Raw genomic sequence first — 17,955 nt, 5'->3', positions numbered from 1 at the left:
AGCCAAATGTTTAACATTTGTATACAAGAGAGGAAGCAGAGGCACATTGAAAAGCGATGGAGAGAAGACTGTTTCAAATGTTGGGAAGCTTCAAATCTCTGTTCCCAATATACAGTAGGTAAGCTAAGCTCAATGTACTGTACCTCCATCTTGCTGCTTGTCTCTGACCCTGTTTAGTAACCATGCGATGGCTTCCTCTTTGGTTTCCGAAACCAACTCGATGACCACCAGAGGGGCAAATTTTGAGCCATCACTGTCATAAACTGACAAGCTTTTTTGCATTTTCCCCTCTCCCTGTGAAGCCTGGAGAGAGACAAGATAGGAAACAAATGAATTAAACATGACTGCCTACAAGGACCAAAATGACAATGCCAGAATATCATCCTTCAGTTTTGAACACCCAAGTATCGGTGTACAGTAACAGTATGTTTTACATAGCCTAAATACATAAACAACATTGGCTATTTAAATCTATAAAATATCAGTTGATGCACATTCAAATGTTGCTCTAGGTAACCAAATTGCGTATTGCTCCTTGTGCAAATGTGAGTTGCAGCACCTTCACCTGGCCTAAAATAATCTTATATTACCTAACAAGGTGTGGTATGTTCAGGGGTGCAGCCTTGAGGCGTTTTACTAGTCTGAGTACCAGTCTCTTTAGCAAACATGCCACTCCTTTGTCATTACCAAAGAGGCTGGCCTTTCAGCAATCTCAACGTTCAATAGAGAAATAGTAATGGCGTCTTTTTGTAGGCACTAACTCCGCCATAGTTCGTTGGACAAAGCTTATGGGAAAATGAATGAAGTTTTGTAGGTTTTTTGGTCTGATTCAGACGGGTTGGGTTAAATGCGTTAGACACATTTCAGTTGACTGGATTCAGTTGCACAACTAACTAGGTATCCCCCTTTACCTTTCCCAGACTAGCGTTTTACAATCTGAAGTCGTTAACTTCTGAAGTTTCCTTCATATTCTAAAACGCATTCTCTTTTAGTCATTATTATGGCTTGGGTTCAGCCCAACTGATTGATGTCATTCGACTGTTTACTTTAGACGTTGAATCACAACGGCTTAAAAACAGATTTCCCATGTATTAAAGAGGTTCAAATTTAATTTGCTCCAAAATCTGATTCTGAATATCAGCTAAAGCTGGCTACTGACAGTGACAGCTGAGTGTTTTGTGTGAGAGAGGGCGGGGCTTGAACCGCACGTTCGTTGCAGTATCGATGGGTGGCTATAAACACTGTTACAGGGTATACTCATGATTGCTTTACTCTGAAGAAATGTGTTGAGCTTTGACGTAACATTGTCACGTACAACTGGGGAACATTTGACGCAAATCGGAAAAGTAGATACCGGTAGGCCTTTTACATCAACAAATCTCTATAAACAAGGCTACTCACCACGTCCTTCGTTCGCTGGCGCAACAAGGTCCACTTTTAAAGGTTGCCCGCGAAGCCAAATCGACAATAAAAACCTATTGCGAATCTTCTATTGTCTTGAGAAATCCGAAGAGTTGCTTGACTTCTGCCTCTCCACGTCACTGGCACTGACAGGCAAGCGCCGCTGTAGACTTCAGCCCGCAGTTATCACACCCACCAACGTGCTATGCTGTGTGTGTAGGCCTGCATAGCATAGAGATAGTTAGAGGACGCAACATTGTATCTGTCTTACTATGGCGTCTGAGAGCATGGGCAGTGTAGTCACTTTTGTTCTTCTGCTACTTCTATGAGATAGTAAACAAACTGAAAGTGTGCATACTGCCACCTGGAGTGTGTTGTTTGAAAAGGTACAAAGCCAAGGTTGGTGATTGAATGCCACCTGCCGTTATGGAATGTTTGCTCACACGTATAATTCATTGGCTGATCCCTCCTGATGACCTGGATGGAATTATGTGTTCATTCCTTAACCCATAAGAAGTCCCACCCCAATGACTACTTCAAAATAGTGAAAGTCTTCAAAAGGTGCTGCCCATGCTTAGACAGTCTTTTGGGCACTAGAGTCCTGTATCTATCTCTATGGAACATAGGTAACTAAATCACACAATAACACTTTCTATGGGGCTTTCTCATTTGAATAGGATTCTAACACGTTTTTCTATTAGGACAGGCATACGGCATGTCTTATTATGGAAAAAAATAGAGTAGTTATAATGTTGACAATTGTTTTTGAACCTTTATTTAACTAGGCAAGTCAGTTAAGAACAAATTCTTATTTACAATGACGGCCTACCCCGGCCGGACAATAATGGACCAATTCTGTGCCGCCCTATGGGACTCCCAATCGCGGCCGGTTGTGAGACAGCCTGGAAACGAACCAGGGTCTGTAGTGACGCCTCTAGCACTGAGATGCAGTGCCTTAGAACGCTGTGCCACTCAGGAGCCCATTATAGCCAATGAGAGGGCAGATACGCGTGTGAACAACAGGCCATAGAGATGGAGGACTCATCTTTGTATCTGTGCCATTATAACGTCTGTGACAGTTTGGGCAGTCCCATTAAAGCTATCTCCATTTTAAAGTAGTCCATTTTTTTCTTCATTGGCTGATTGCTACCAAATCATAGGAATCCCCATCCAGTTGAATACTTATAAATGGTGGAAGCCCTCAATGGCAATGTCCATGCCAAATTGGGTAATATCCATGATGAGTCCTCTATCAATTCAATTCAAATGGCTTTATTGGCATGGGAAACATATGTTTACATTGCCAAAGCAAGTAAAATAGATAATAAACAAAAGTGACATAAACAATCAGAAATTAACAGTAAACATTACACTGACAACATATTATGGCTATATACACTTTTCTAATGATGTGCAAATAGTTAAAGTACAAAAGGGAAAATAAATAAACATAAATATTGGTTGTATTTACAATGGTTGTTTGTTCTTCACTGGTTGCCCTTTTCTTATGGCAACAGGTCACATCTTGCTGCTGTGATGGCACACTGTGGTATTTCACCTAATAGATATGGGAGTTTATCAAAATTTGATTTGTTTTTAAATTATTTGTGGGTCTGTGTAATCTGAGGGAAATATGTTTATCTAACATGATCATATATTTGGCAGGAGGTTAGGAAGTGCAGCTCAATTTCCACCTCATTTAATGGGCAGTGTGCACATAGCCTATCTTCTCTTGTGAGCCAGGTCTGCTTTTGGCAGCCTTTCTCAATAGCAAGGCTATGCTCACTGAGTCTGTACATAGTCAAAGCTTTCCTTCATTTTGGGTCAGTCATGGTAGCCAGGTATTCTGCCACTGTGTACTCTCTGTTTAGGGCCAAATAGCATTCCAGTTTGCTCTCTTTTTTAGTGAATTCTTTCCAATGTGTCAAGAAATTATCTTTTTGTTTTCTCAAGATTTGGTTAGGTCTTATTGTGGTTTGGGAATCACTTCCTTTTAGGTTGTAGAATTTAACAGATGTTTTCTGGATTTTGATAATATCATCCTAATTTTGCTCTGCATGCATTATTTGGTGTTTTACGTTGTACACAGAGGATGTTTTTTCAGAATTCTGCATGCAGAGTCTCAATTTAGTTTTCCCCCATTTTGTGAATTCTTGGTTGATGAGCACACCCCAGACCTCAACCATAAATTCCAATTGGTTCTATAACTGATTCAAGTATTTTTTAGCCAGATCCTAATTGGAAGGTCAAATTGTATGTTCCTTTTGATGGCGTAGAAGGCCCTTCTTGCCTTGTCTCTCAGATCGTTCAGAGCTTTTCAGAAGTTACCTTTGGTGCTAAAGTTTAGGCCGAGGTAGGTATAGTTTTGTGTGCTCTAGGGCAATGATGTCTAGATGGAATTTGTATTCATGGTCCTGGAAACAGGACCTTTTATAGAACCATTATTTTGTGTCTTACTGAGATTCACTGTCAGGGCCCAGGTCTGACAGAATCTGCAGAGAATATTTAGGTGTTGCTGTATGCCCTCCTTGGCTGGGGACATAAGCTCTGACAACAGGCACAACTAAGATATAAAGTCATTTTTGCCGAAATGCCACGTGCGTCCACTTATATATTCATAACACCTAAGATTTACGAAACGTCTATTAAATCAAATAAGCGTCAAATAGAAAATGAGAAATTACCATTTTTGTTTACCAAATTCGACACTCATTGACCCCATACAAAAATTATTTACTTAGTTGGTTTATTTTCGTGGCTAGATTTTGGGACGATTAAAACTTCTCACTTCCTCTGAGCGAACGAGACGTGGAGGGACCTACCTACATAAACTCCCAAATTTTGATCAACTTGTCCAATAAAGTCTCATTTTCGTTGCACAACGTTTTCCGTTTGAAGTAAACGGTTTCAGTAATACACCCCTGAAGAAGAACGTGACTTTTTACTGACGCTGTGGGACGTGATATTGCGGAAGATACACACCTCTCTGCCACAAATGAACTCTGGTATGGTCAAATAAAATTATTTACACAAAAATTGGTTGTCGTATTTGATAGGCTCTTATCAGAGACAATGCTATGGATTCTGTGTTTTATATGACAACCTCAATAGTAATAATAACCTAGCCAAACCAAACTAACAAGAACCAATACTTGTATCCTGGGAGCAAGACCATAATCAAAATAACCCTCACTTGATTGTCTGGTGAGATTTAGTCTAACCACTAGGCAGGTAACCACTAGAGCGTTGGACCAGTAACCGAAAGGTTGCTGGGTCGTATCCCCGAGCTGACAAGGTAAATCTCTGTCGTTCTGCCCCTGAACAAGGCAGTTAACCCACTGTTCCCCGGTAGGCAGTCATTGTAAATAAGAGTTTGTTCTTTACTGACTTTCCTAGTTAAATTGTAAGTCGCTCTGGATAAGAGCGTCTGCTAAATGACTTAAATGTAAATGTAAATAAAGGTAATTAAAAAAAAAAAAATGGTCCCACCTGATATCACCTCCTGCCTGCCTTCCATATTTGAGGACATGTGTTTTGATTGTTAGAGCGGTCACTTGACTATCTTATCAATACAATAGACACTCTTTGGGTTGCTTCCGTTTAGATCCTTAAGTATGGTAAAAGGTTTCCATTTCAAAAGTTTTGCAACGGAAACTGCCTAATGAATACACGCCAGGTGATGTCATGTTTTGTGGATCATGTGATTTATCTGTGTGAAGAATGGCTGACCAAACGGTGACTACTGAGAGAGGGTGAGTGTGTTTTTTTTAATAAACAAACTTAAAACCACTCTTTAAATATAACAATATTGATAAAAGCGACCCACAAAAAGTTAATCATGATACAATATGTTTCTCTTGTTTGTCTTGTTATTAGCTAGTCCTAGCATGTTGATTGTTCTTGTTTTGTCGTCAAGCACCTGTAGACTGAAGTTCATTTTCAGGTGATTTAACACACATTTCATGACTTGACATGTGTCAGTCGCCTTGTTTATAGTTTATGCCGGGTTCAGGTGCAAGTCGGAGCTAGGAAACTCGGACATTTCGACTTGCTAATTAGTTGAACGCGGCAGGTGATTGACAACAACAAGTTAGAAAGTCGGACATTTCGGAGGTTCCTAGTTCCGACTAGCACGTGAAAGCGGCATTGTTCCGCGTCAAAAAGTCATGAAACCGACGGAGCGGTTTAAAGCTTGAAATGAACAGCTGTTGCGAACAATATGGGTGTCAGTTCTGACGGTATGGAGCGGGAGGATGACGGGAATGGTCGGTAGTGGAAAGACATAGGAAGAAGAGAGATAATGATACAGAAAGCAGTGAAGCGTTTAGTGAAGAAAGCATAAAGAGGGCCAAGGCATGAAACAAGAGTAGTGATGTGTTGGAGTGGAAAGCGGTGATAGTGTTTGACGAGACCACAGGGTGTAAGTGAGGCCCTATCTGACTAACTAATGCCGTAAGTGAAGTGAAATTAGCTCGGTTCATTGGAAATGGTAGATTGTTAATATAGTGTGGTAGCCAGGCTCAGCAAGAGACTATTCTGAAAATGGGAAGAAGATTAAAAACCATGTCCCTGGTGCTTATGCTAGATTGGAGTCATCACTGTGGTCCCAATATCTATGTCCATAGATGATGTTAAAGAAAATGTGAAGGGAGGCAGAGTGATAGAGGCCAAAAGGTTGATCAGCAGGAAAGAGGGGCAAAGAAGTGAAAGCTTATCAGTGGTGCTGAGGTTTGAGAAAGTCTTGCTGAGAAAAGTACAGATTGGATTCCTTAGTTTCAATGGTAGAGAATTTGTCCCATATGCACTACAATTTTTTAAATGCCAAAGAATGTAGCTGCTCAGTGTAAAGGAAAGAAAAGATGTGAGGAGGGACACATGGTTACGGTGAATGTGGAAGCAATGTGAAGGGTAAGTGCTGTAATTGTAGGGGAGAACACAGTGTAGCATTTGGTGGATACCAAGTACAGAGAGAGGCTCGGAGATATAGGATCTGTCGGGATGAATCGTATGCAGAAGCCGTGAAACCGATTGGGAGAACTACAGAGCGGACTGATGGAGCTTACATGGATGTACTTGTAGTAAGTGGACCTACTGTCGTGGCTGGTGCTTCTGATGGTTTGGAGGCCTGTAAAGAAATCTTGTGCTCTGGAGGCCTGTAAAGAAATCTTGTGCTCATTCGTGTGTGGTGTCAAAGGACACTTTGATAATGAATAAAGTGGACTTCATAGCTTTTATTGGTAAGGTTATTAATGCGATTGTAATTCAGCTACTGTGGAAATGCCATATTGACAATCTCCAAAATGCCTAAAATAAAATGTTTTAGGAAGGCTTGAAAGCTTTGTTCAAGGGTTTTTGTAAGCCTTTAGGCCAGTACACTACATCCTTCTCCACTACTGCAACCCACTTTCAAGAACCAATTATCCAATACCTTACCGTTCTTATCTGTTTTTTATTTTGGATGTAACTAAGTCCAATGCAGGGAATCCCATCCCCAACACTAACTGCATTTTCCCATTCAATTAACACAAGCACATATGATTAATAAGGCTATTGCATGTAGTCCCTGCCATATAACATCCCTTTTTCCACTCTGTTTTTTAGTTTGTTTTTTGGCTGCAGACTGGCTCAGCGAATACTGATGTTTCTTGGTATTCATAGTCTTTTCTACAATTTGTTGAGTTTCCTGGACAGAACGTTGAGGTAACCTACCTACCGGTGTGATTGTCAGACTAACTCTACCTCCCCGGCTGCACCCCACTCATATGCTGCTAGTGCAGCTCTAACTCCCTGCTGCATGCAGTGCTTGAGGCAGGAAGTAACATCCCTGGCAGTTCAATCAGTTAACAAACCCTGCATGTCATTTTCTTTTCACCTATCCCGAAGCATGTTAACAGTTTTTTTTTTTTTACATTTAATGTCTTGTCTCCTTTTTGCTGTGAAATATTACAACAGTCAGCAACATGACTCCTGACTACCAATGTAATCCCAGACCGTATAGGCTATAGCCTAGGCTGGTTGATGAGTTGTGTCTGTGTCTATGCAGGTCCTGGACTTCCACAGCGTGGATCACCAGCTGGCTGCCCTCCTGGTGCCCCACTTCCCAGAACCAGCTTAAGACTGCAGAGGAGAAGATGCTGCAATGTAATGAATTCCTCTCTCCTTTACCATCAAACTGTATTTTCAGCCATGGCCAATTTGTGGATTATTATGTGTGGATCCGTCTCATCCCCAGGCATCACAGGCAAGGTGTCCCAGCAGTATGTCCCAATCTCGGATGGTAACATGCTGTGGACCCTCACATTGAATGGAAACATGAAGAACCAGACTCCCCTGGTGCTGCTGCATGGCTTCGGTGGAGGGGTGGGCCTGTGGGCCCTCAACCTAGACGCCCTGGCCCAACAGGTTAGTCTCTGAAGCACATGTATGTCTCATGTAGCGTTGGAAAGCCTGAGGAAGTTCTCCTCTGAGAGACAATGTAAAGGGGTGTAGTATGACAGAGTCTAGATAGAAACTAGGTCACATTGCCACATATCAAACCACTGAAGTATTTTGCATGGTTGGGGCTGTGAACAGGTTGTTAGAATCATATTTCTGATGTTTATGCAAGGATGAATAAGGTACGTAACTAACGGTGCATAGGCTACCGAAAGGTAGTCCGACAAGGTAGGAAAAGAGACACGAAAAACAAGGAAATGCCTCTTCGGTGGGGAAACTTCATTTTTGCTCACAGCCAATCAAATGCAAAATCCAATACTGAATTTCTCCAGACTTCCAAAAGAGATTTGGAAGGATGGGCACAAGAAACTACCAATAGGTCAACTGGTCAACTACACCTGCTATATATAACTAGCTCTAATTGTTGTCTGACTGCTATATATTTTGTGTATGCTTTCTTTTTAACACTGTGACTTCTATTTTTAGTACGTTTTATCATGTTGTGTAGTGCCTTTATAAATAAAATGAATTTTCATTATTATTATTGTTAATAATAGAGGCCCGTCTATGCCTTTGACCTGCTGGGCTTCGGCCAGAGCAGCAGGCCCTACTTCAGCTCCGACGCCAAGGAGGCTGAGGCCCAGTTTGTGGACTCCATCGAGCAGTGGAGGGCTAAAGTCTGCCTGGAAGCCATGGTCATGCTGGGACATAACTTTGGAGGTTATTTGGCAGCTGCTTATTCGCTCAAGTATCCCACCAGGCAAGTACCATCTGACACCACCCAACACTTTCCTCAGTTCAGAACCATAGACAGGTTTCAATATGAATGGTTGCTTTATTCCTTAGTTTTTAGCCACCTCCTTGGTTAAAGATACAATACTACATGTATTCAGCCAGTCCTTGGTTCACCCTCCTATGCTTGACTAATACTGTACACCCCAGACCTCACAGGATGTTGGTATGCAGGTGCTAACCTCTGATAACAACCTCTGATGTCCTTAAAAAGAGTCCCCTCTGTGCTGTATCTCAGCTGAATCATCTTCTCTCATTGTGTTGCTAAGATTTCAGCAGGAACCTAACTCATTATGGCTGTTTGATAAATTTCTCCAAAACCTCATCACACTCAGATCAGAACACCTTAAACAGCCAGCCAGCCACATCCTGTCCTTCTAGTATTAAAGCAGCCAGCCACATCCTGTCCTTCTAGTATTAAAGCAGCCAGCCACATCCTGTCCTTCTAGTATTCAAGCAGCCAGCCACATCCTGTCCTTCTAGTATTCAAGCAGCCAGCCAGCCACATCCTGTCCTTCTAGTATTCAAGCAGCCAGCCACATCCTGTCCTTCTAGTATTCAAGCAGCCAGCCACATCCTGTCCTTCTAGTATTCAAGCAGCCAGCCACATCCTGTCCTTCTAGTATTCAAGCAGCCAGCCAGCCACATCCTGTCCTTCTAGTATTCAAGCAGCCAGCCAGCCACATCCTGTCCTTCTAGTATTCAAGCAGCCAGCCAGCCACATCCTGTCCTTCTAGTATTCAAGCAGCCAGCCACATCCTGTCCTTCTCTAGTATTAAAGCAGCTAGCCAGCCAGCCACATCCTGTCCTTCTAGTATTCAAGCAGCCAGCCAGCCAGCCACATCCTGTCCTTCTAGTATTCAAGCAGCCAGCCAGCCACATCCTGTCCTTCTAGTATTCAAGCAGCCAGCCACATCCTGTCCTTCTAGTATTAAAGCAGCCAGCCAGCCACATCCTGTCCTTCTAGTATTAAAGCAGCTAGCCAGCCAGCCACATCCTGTCCTTCTAGTATTAAAGCAGCTAGCCAGCCAGCCACATCCTGTCCTTCTAGTATTCAAGCAGCCAGCCACATCCTGTCCTTCTAGTATTCAAGCAGCCAGCCAGCCACATCCTGTCCTTCTAGTATTCAAGCAGCCAGCCAGCCACATCCTGTCCTTCTAGTATTCAAGCAGCCAGCCAGCTACATCCTGTCCTTCTAGTATTCAAGCAGCCAGCCAGCTACATCCTGTCCTTCTAGTATTCAAGCAGCCAGCCAGCTACATCCTGTCCTTCTAGTATTCAAGCAGCCAGCCACATCCTGTCCTTCTAGTATTCAAGCAGCCAGCCACATCCTGTCCTTCTAGTATTCAAGCAGCCAGCCACATCCTGTCCTTCTAGTATTCAAGCAGCCAGCCACATCCTTGTCCTTCTAGTATTCAAGCAGCTAGCCACATCCTGTCCTTCTAGTATTCAAGCAGCCAGCCACATCCTTGTCCTTCTCTAGTATTCAAGCAGCCAGCCACATCCTGTCCTTCTCTAGTATTCAAGCAGCCAGCCAGCCACATCCTGAGTTTCCTAATTGGCTCTGAATTATGAACAAAATGCTCTTAATCTGACTGGGGCACTTTGGCTATGTTTAGACAGGCAGCCCAATTCTGTTATTATTTTCCACTAATTGGTCTTTTGACCACTGATCTTTCTTTTCACATCAGAATTTTTTCAGAGCTGATCTGATTGGTCAAAAGACCAATTAGGGAAAGAAATATCAGAATTGGTCTGCCTGTCTAAATGTCGCCTTTATTTCCCCTGTTCAGTTCACTGATGGACAGACCACTTAATAAACTCTGCCCTAGTGGTTTAGATTATTTCCTTTCCAGATCTTTCAATACAACCTCAACTTATTTTGTTCACAACCATAGAGGCGTTTCAGTTATTTCAGTTTGGTGGTGATGGAGTATGGTATTTCCTCTTCACTGTCCTGTAGGGTGCAACACATGGGGCTGACCTTTCCTCTTCACTGTCCTGTAGGGTGCAACACATGGGGCTGACCTTTCCTCTTCACTGTCCTGTAGGGTGCAACACATGGGGCTGACCTTTCCTCTTCACTGTCCTGTAGGGTGCAACACGTGGGGCTGACCTTTCCTCTTCACTGTCCTGTAGGGTGCAACACGTGGGGCTGACCTTTCCTCTTCACTGTCCTGTAGGGTGCAACACGTGGGGCTGACCTTTCCTCTTCACTGTCCTGTAGGGTGCAACACGTGGGGCTGACCTTTCCTCTTCACTGTCCTGTAGGGTGCAACACGTGGGGCTGACCTTTCCTCTTCACTGTCCTGTAGGGTGCAACACGTGGGGCTGACCTTTCCTCTTCACTGTCCTGTAGGGTGCAACACGTGGGGCTGACCTTTCCTCTTCACTGTCCTGTAGGGTGCAACACGTGGGGCTGACCTTTCCTCTTCACTGTCCTGTAGGGTGCAACACGTGGGGCTGACCTTTCCTCTTCACTGTCCTGTAGGGTGCAACACGTGGGGCTGACCTTTCCTCTTCACTGTCCTGTAGGGTGCAACACGTGGGGCTGACCTTTCCTCTTCACTGTCCTGTAGGGTGCAACACGTGGGGCTGACCTTTCCTCTTCACTGTCCTGTAGGGTGCAACACGTGGGGCTGACCTTTCCTCTTCACTGTCCTGTAGGGTGCAACACGTGGGGCTGACCTTTCCTCTTCACTGTCCTGTAGGGTGCAACACGTGGGGCTGACCTTTTCTCTTCACTGTCCTGTAGGGTGCAACACGTGGGGCTGACCTTTCCTCTTCACTGTCCTGTAGGGTGCAACACGTGGGGCTGACCTTTCCTCTTCACTGTCCTGTAGGGTGCAACACGTGGGGCTGACCTTTCCTCTTCACTGTCCTGTAGGGTGCAACACGTGGGGCTGACCTTTCCTCTTCACTGTCCTGTAGGGTGCAACACGTGGGGCTGACCTTTCCTCTTCACTGTCCTGTAGGGTGCAACACGTGGGGCTGACCTTTCCTCTTCACTGTCCTGTAGGGTGCAACACGTGGGGCTGACCTTTCCTCTTCACTGTCCTGTAGGGTGCAACACGTGGGGCTGACCTTTCCTCTTCACTGTCCTGTAGGGTGCAACACGTGGGGCTGACCTTTCCTCTTCACTGTCCTGTAGGGTGCAACACGTGGGGCTGACCTTTCCTCTTCACTGTCCTGTAGGGTGCAACACGTGGGGCTGACCTTTCCTCTTCACTGTCCTGTAGGGTGCAACACGTGGGGCTGACCTTTCCTCTTCACTGTCCTGTAGGGTGCAACACGTGGGGCTGACCTTTCCTCTTCACTGTCCTGTAGGGTGCAACACGTGGGGCTGACCTTTCCTCTTCACTGTCCTGTAGGGTGCAACACGTGGGGCTGACCTTTCCTCTTCACTGTCCTGTAGGGTGCAACACGTGGGGCTGACCTTTCCTCTTCACTGTCCTGTAGGGTGCAACACGTGGGGCTGACCTTTCCTCTTCACTGTCCTGTAGGGTGCAACACGTGGGGCTGACCTTTCCTCTTCACTGTCCTGTAGGGTGCAACACGTGGGGCTGACCTTTCCTCTTCACTGTCCTGTAGGGTGCAACACGTGGGGCTGACCTTTCCTCTTCACTGTCCTGTAGGGTGCAACACGTGGGGCTGACCTTTCCTCTTCACTGTCCTGTAGGGTGCAACACGTGGGGCTGACCTTTCCTCTTCACTGTCCTGTAGGGTGCAACACGTGGGGCTGACCTTTCCTCTTCACTGTCCTGTAGGGTGCAACACGTGGGGCTGACCTTTCCTCTTCACTGTCCTGTAGGGTGCAACACGTGGGGCTGACCTTTCCTCTTCACTGTCCTGTAGGGTGCAACACGTGGGGCTGACCTTTCCTCTTCACTGTGCTGTAGGGTAAAGCACATGGTGCTGGTTGAGCCGTGGGGTTTACCTGAGCGTCCAGACCCAGAAGACCAGGACAGGCCCATCCCCGTGTGGATCAAAGCCCTGGGAGCCATTGTGAGCCCTTTCAACCCCCTGGCAGGGCTACGTCTGGTGGGGCCACTGGGTAAGACTGGCAGCCTGTCTGACTAGGTGGATGACAGACATAGAAATACTACTGTAAATTACATTTCAATTATATACCTGTCTGACTGGATGACTGCATTATTTATGGGATGGAGTTTTTACCAGCCTTCAAACCCAACTCCTTTGTTTTTCAAGGTCCCACACTTGTTTCAACTCTAAGACCAGACTTCAAGAAGAAATACTTGTCCATGTTCAACGACGACACGGTCACAGAGTATATCTATCACCTGAACGTCCAGACTCCCAGGTTAGTCCTTCTCTCTCTCTATTTAGTTCCTGTTTGAGTTCACTGGCTTTTTATCTCCACTTCCTCTGGGCCTGTATTTACAGTCTGTCTGTCTGAGGTTCAACACAGTTCATGACAATGTTTTCCTCTTCGACCATAATGAAGAAGATGTTATGATTAAGATTAATACGATTACATGGACAGGAAGCACTTAAATTCTGAAATGCTTTTTTATTATAGGCTGTGATTTTCATTTGTCTCAAACCCTTACTTCAGTGAAAATGTTAGTTTTGCTCTGTTGTAGAGGTGAGTTCAAAGTAGCTGCTTATTAACGATTATTCTGAGATCAGATTATCATATACTTTATTGCTGTACTTCTCCCTCTTTAGTAATAATCATGTTTGTTTACTCTGTTGCAGTGGTGAGACAGCCTTCAAGAACATGACCATCCCATACGGGTGGGCCAAGAGGCCTATGCTGCAGAGGATTGGCCTGCTCCATGCTGACATCCCTATTACTGTGATATATGGGTCACGCTCCAGCATCGACGGTAACTCGGGCAACGCTATCAAAGGATTGAGGCCAAACTCTCATGTGGAGATCATAGTACGTTTCAATTCCTATAAGCTGAACACTTAAGATGCTGTCTGTGTGTGGTTGTCTAGTAATGTGTGAGGCAGCTGGCTCAGCTTTTATATTCACATTTATTCAGCAGGTGGCAGGAAAAAAAGTGAATTGAAGTGTTAAATCCTAGATGAATACAATTCTCCAGAATGTGTATCTGATCTCATATTTCTATTCCTCCTCTCTCCCAGGCTATCAGAGGGGCGGGCCACTACGTCTATGCTGACCAGCCAGAGGACTTCAACCACAGAGTGCTTCAGGTGTGTGACGCGCTTGGCTGAGGGGGGGGGGGGGGGGGCACTAGTTAACCTGCGGAGAGCGACGTGTTATACCCGTCATGCCCATAGCTTGTCCTCTCAGTGAGCATGTGATCCATAAGGATAGAGAGGAGAGGACTGGGCATACAGCTCAATAGGGCTTTTTTTTTTACCTCGATCATCCTCACTTTAGGTCCTCAGTAGTAGACCTACCACCATCAGCACAGCAGCCTGCTAACTAGGGAAGGACCCCGTGTTGAAAAGATGATTCTCCTGGATTGTTTGGTATGACACTTTTGTATTCATTCTACTGAGTGGCTCAGTTTTTACTGCTTGTCAGGATTTTGGTCATTTTGTGATAAGTGTGTGTCAGCTTTTAATCTGCTGTTTTAAGAAATATGATTTTCAGAACGATACAGACTACAATTTCCCCACTTGTGGATTATTCTCATTCTGTCAAAGATCCTTCATGAGATTTTTTAGAAATGTTTCATTTGCGTCATAACAGCTCATGTAGATCTGACCACGGACCATAGAGATTTGATTTAAAAACACATGATTGTGGAACTTTTAGACCTGTGGTTTTGCTGATGGGCTCCTGAGTGGCGCAGCGGTCTAAGGCACGTCATCTCAGTGCTTCATCTCAATTCCAGGCTGTATCACAACCGGCAGTCCCATAGTGCGGCGCACAATTGGCCCTGCGTCGTTAGGGCTTGGCCGGGGTAGGCCGTCATTGCAATTAAGAATTTGCTCTTAACTGACTTGCCTAGTTAAATAAATACCAAATATAAAAAGATTTCCCCATGACAACCGGAGTGCCTTTTTAATGACCTAGTATGTGACCAAGGACTACAGTCATTGCTGCTGCTTTTTGGTCTTGTCTTTTTATGTGTTTTCACTTCAAGATGTTATAATTGTTTTCATTCAGTGTTTTGGCTCTTGTTGTGGTCTAGTGTTAAAATAATCCAAGTATTAATAGCTAGCGTGTGCAGGTGAAGGAAACAGGTTTCAGAAACAAAGCATCAGAATCTAGTAATTGAAGATAACTACTCCATTCTCCTCAGCTGCCATTGTGGGGAAAGAAGGTTCGGCCTCAATAAATCCCATTCATTCATTGCAACAGTATTTGATAGTATTACTAGACACCTATCCAGGGTCTGTGTCTGGAAAAGCACAGTATCTAGGTCTAAGATCAGTTAGCATAGCTATAGCAGCCTGTCCTCTTATTTCATATAGGTGACATCTTCAGCTAATATCTCTGTGTCAAGTTGCAGATTGGGTGGGTTGCTTAGACTTTTACAGCCACTTTACCCAGTGCAACCTTTTTTTATCTAAAGCACAGTTTACTAGATGTGCTGAGCCCAAGGATAAGGTTTGATTAACTCCTGAACATGTGGATGCCTTTGTATTATTGTCCTTTATATCATTGTACATCTCCAATCACAAGCCAATTATCATGGGGAAGAAAAAATGGTGCTTCTCTCTATTCATGTATTGTAAAATACCTGTAAATAATAAAGATGATATTATGATTTTGGTGGCCTTTGTTGTGACACATGTATATGTAGACTTGTGGTGTTGTCAGGATGAACAATATTTCAATTTTAAACACTACAACTCTTATAGGCATTCTGTCTGAAAACCACCTTTACAAAAACAGATTGCAGTAAAAGTGGAGTAACTGCAGTCGATTGTGGTGTTTTGGATGCAGAAATTGCAGAATAAGTGAATTGTACTGCAGTTGAACTGCAGTCAGAGTGCAGTATAACTGCAGTTACACTTCAAAATTACTGCTGTAAAAAAAACTATTTTTGATGCAGTATTTGTTACCGCAGTTATCCTGCATTCTGACCGCAATTTATTTTGTTAAGGCCACACTGGATATATTTCCATCTACCATGCTTGTAGCTCACTCTATTCTGTGGTGTCTGTTTGTGCTGTCTATTGTGTGGTGTCTATTGTGTAGTCTGTGTCCATTCATTGTTGTCACGGTGACTTTATCAAGCATTTTTTATCCACACTGATTTCTGTTCAAAGAGGAGAGCTAATCTCAACCGCTTTCGTTCCTATAAATTGTTCCTTTGGGAGATGAACCCCACTGTGTGGAATGTGGTCGTCAGAGCTCAAGAGGAAGAACACGGGAGCTTTTTAGTACCCATAAAAGTACAAAACTGCAACATGGACATCAGTATGACGGTCAGGGGTAGACTTCACACCATTCTGGGTTATTTGTTATTGTGCTCTAAAATGGACCAACGCAAAGGTGAACATTTGTCAATATTTCCCCCAACCCCGTTGACATGTCAGAGCTGCCAGCTGTCGGTTAGTAAGAGTAATGGTTCGTATCTGTTATGAGGGCAGGCCTTGTATTTCAGTACATGACCACTAGAGGGAATCCTCCCTCAGATCAGGGAGGGGAGGGAGGGAGCCTGCCTTGCTGAAGTGCAGTTAGCGACTCGTCAATGTTACATCATTCAGTTCTGCTTCTCATCCTATGACCACTTAAAATATCAATAGGCTGTGTAAAAGGAATACTGTTATTTTTCTGCATTAGGGTCTATATATGGCTGCCGTAGGCTAAAGAAGAAAAGGCTGCAGCGTTGCATTTCAACTTGCTCCATTACTGTGAGCAGGTTGATGTTTATTGGGATGAGTCTTGTCCTGGAGGCCCAACTGAAAGATTTCCTCGCCGGACCAGCTGCAAAGTCAAAATTGGCTATAATGTATGAAAACAAACATTTGCTATCTGGTCTTCGTTACACGTTAGCAGAATGCTTACCGTTAGGTTTAACATCAGATTTTATGACTGGCTGTGCCAGCTAGTGACCGCTCCGCAGAGCTGCCTCCAGAAAAAGATGAATGATCAAAACGCTAACCTGCTTGCAGTGAGAGCGAATTAGGACAAGGGAGAGGCAGAAGCTCTGAGGGAGGGTAGAATGTGGTGCTGAAAATGTTTCCGGACAAAGACGTTTACAATGTTAACAGTGATATCTATATCAACGACATCCTATCGTATTCTTATCGGTTCAGCCCTGGATCAATTGTCCATGAATGCTGTATGAAAATGTGCAAACTCGTATGGAAATATTACAGACCTCTAAGGAAAGAGCCGTTGGTATAGGATACTGTACTTCCTTAGGTGAAAGCTAAGATGCAGAGTGGTGCAGTGTGCACTTACAGTAATGTATACAGGGTGTGTGTGGGTGTAGGGCGGCATGTAGCCTAGCGGTTAGAGCGTTGGGTCAGTAACCGAAAGGTCGCTGGTTCGAATGCCCGCGCTGACAAGGTGAAAAATCAGTTGACGTGCCCTTGAGCAAGGCACTTAACCCTAATTTGCTCCAGGGGTGTTGTACTACTATGGCTGATCCTGTAAATCAACACATTTCACTGCACTGGTATGTGACAATACAATCATTCTCTTTGCTTATTTGAGCTGTTCTTGCCATAATATGGACTCTTTTACCGAATAGGGCTATCTTCTGTATACCACCCCTACCTTGTCACAACACAACTGATTGGCTCAAACGCATTAAGAAGGGAAGAAATTCCGCAAATTAACTTTTAACAAGGTACTCCTGTTAATAGAAATGCATTCCAGGTAACTACCTCATGAAGCTGGTTGAGAGAATGCCAAGAGTGTGCAAAGCTGTTATCAAGGTAAAGGGTGGCTATTAAAATAATATAAAATATAAAATATATTTTGATTTGTTTAACACTTTTTTGGTTACTACATGATTCCATGTGTTATTTCATAGTTTTGATGTCTTCACTATTATTCTACAATGTAGAAAATAGTAAAAATAAAGAAAAAATCATTGAATGAGTAGGTTGTAGGTTTGTCCAAACTGTTGACTGGTACTGTATGTAAATAAGGTATTTGTTTAAATGTTTTTTACCTGTTTTCGCTTTGTCATTATGGGATATTGTGTGTAGATTGGTGGACATTTAAAAATATATATTTTAGAATAAGGCTGTAATGTAACAACATTTTGAAAAGTCAAGGGGTCTGAATACTTTCCTGAATGCAATGTATTAACCTGATTTACAGTAAAGGGTCTAGAACTGCAGTACTATGTAGTGTAACTGCAGTGCACTATGTATAAACCTGATTTACAATAAAGGGTCTAGAACTGCAGTATTCTATAG

General features: G+C 43.7%; 2 protein-coding genes across 6 annotated transcripts in view; one reads left to right on the top strand and one right to left on the bottom strand.

The window, feature by feature from the left end:
- Positions 1-1,709, bottom strand: part of ano10a (anoctamin 10a) — a 34,623-nt gene extending 32,914 nt beyond the window's left edge. The window contains exons 1-2 of one of the 2 annotated variants that reach the window (XM_055924537.1): positions 1,402-1,709; positions 144-303 (exon numbers count right to left, since the gene is read on the bottom strand). In XM_055924537.1, coding sequence (XP_055780512.1) covers positions 144-282 — 139 coding nt within the window. In that variant the 5' untranslated portion in view covers positions 283-303; positions 1,402-1,709. The remainder of the gene's footprint in view (positions 1-143; positions 304-1,401) is intronic. The other variant, XM_055924536.1, reaches the window with a different exon arrangement.
- A 3,340-nt stretch (positions 1,710-5,049) lies between these two features.
- Positions 5,050-15,341, top strand: LOC129856831 (1-acylglycerol-3-phosphate O-acyltransferase ABHD5-like). 4 transcript variants are annotated; one of them, XM_055924533.1, is made up of 10 exons: positions 5,059-5,153; positions 7,003-7,101; positions 7,445-7,542; positions 7,634-7,803; positions 8,394-8,596; positions 12,528-12,682; positions 12,838-12,949; positions 13,348-13,534; positions 13,744-13,812; positions 14,003-15,341. In XM_055924533.1, the coding sequence occupies exons 1-10, from the start codon at positions 5,122-5,124 to the stop codon at positions 14,045-14,047; spliced, it is 1,170 nt and encodes a 389-aa protein (XP_055780508.1). In that variant the 5' UTR covers positions 5,059-5,121; the 3' UTR covers positions 14,048-15,341. The 4 variants fall into 4 exon arrangements, with proteins under 4 accessions (XP_055780510.1, XP_055780508.1, XP_055780507.1 ...); XM_055924532.1 differs by lacking the exon at positions 5,059-5,153 and adding an exon at positions 5,278-5,344; XM_055924535.1 differs by lacking the exon at positions 7,003-7,101 and having other exon boundaries at positions 5,050-5,153.
- Positions 15,342-17,955: the final 2,614 nt, after the last annotated feature.

Source organism: Salvelinus fontinalis, chromosome 6 (assembly GCF_029448725.1).
Source record: "Salvelinus fontinalis isolate EN_2023a chromosome 6, ASM2944872v1, whole genome shotgun sequence".
Classification (NCBI taxonomy): domain Eukaryota; kingdom Metazoa; phylum Chordata; class Actinopteri; order Salmoniformes; family Salmonidae; genus Salvelinus; species Salvelinus fontinalis.
This window is presented reverse-complemented; position numbering and strand designations above follow the sequence as displayed.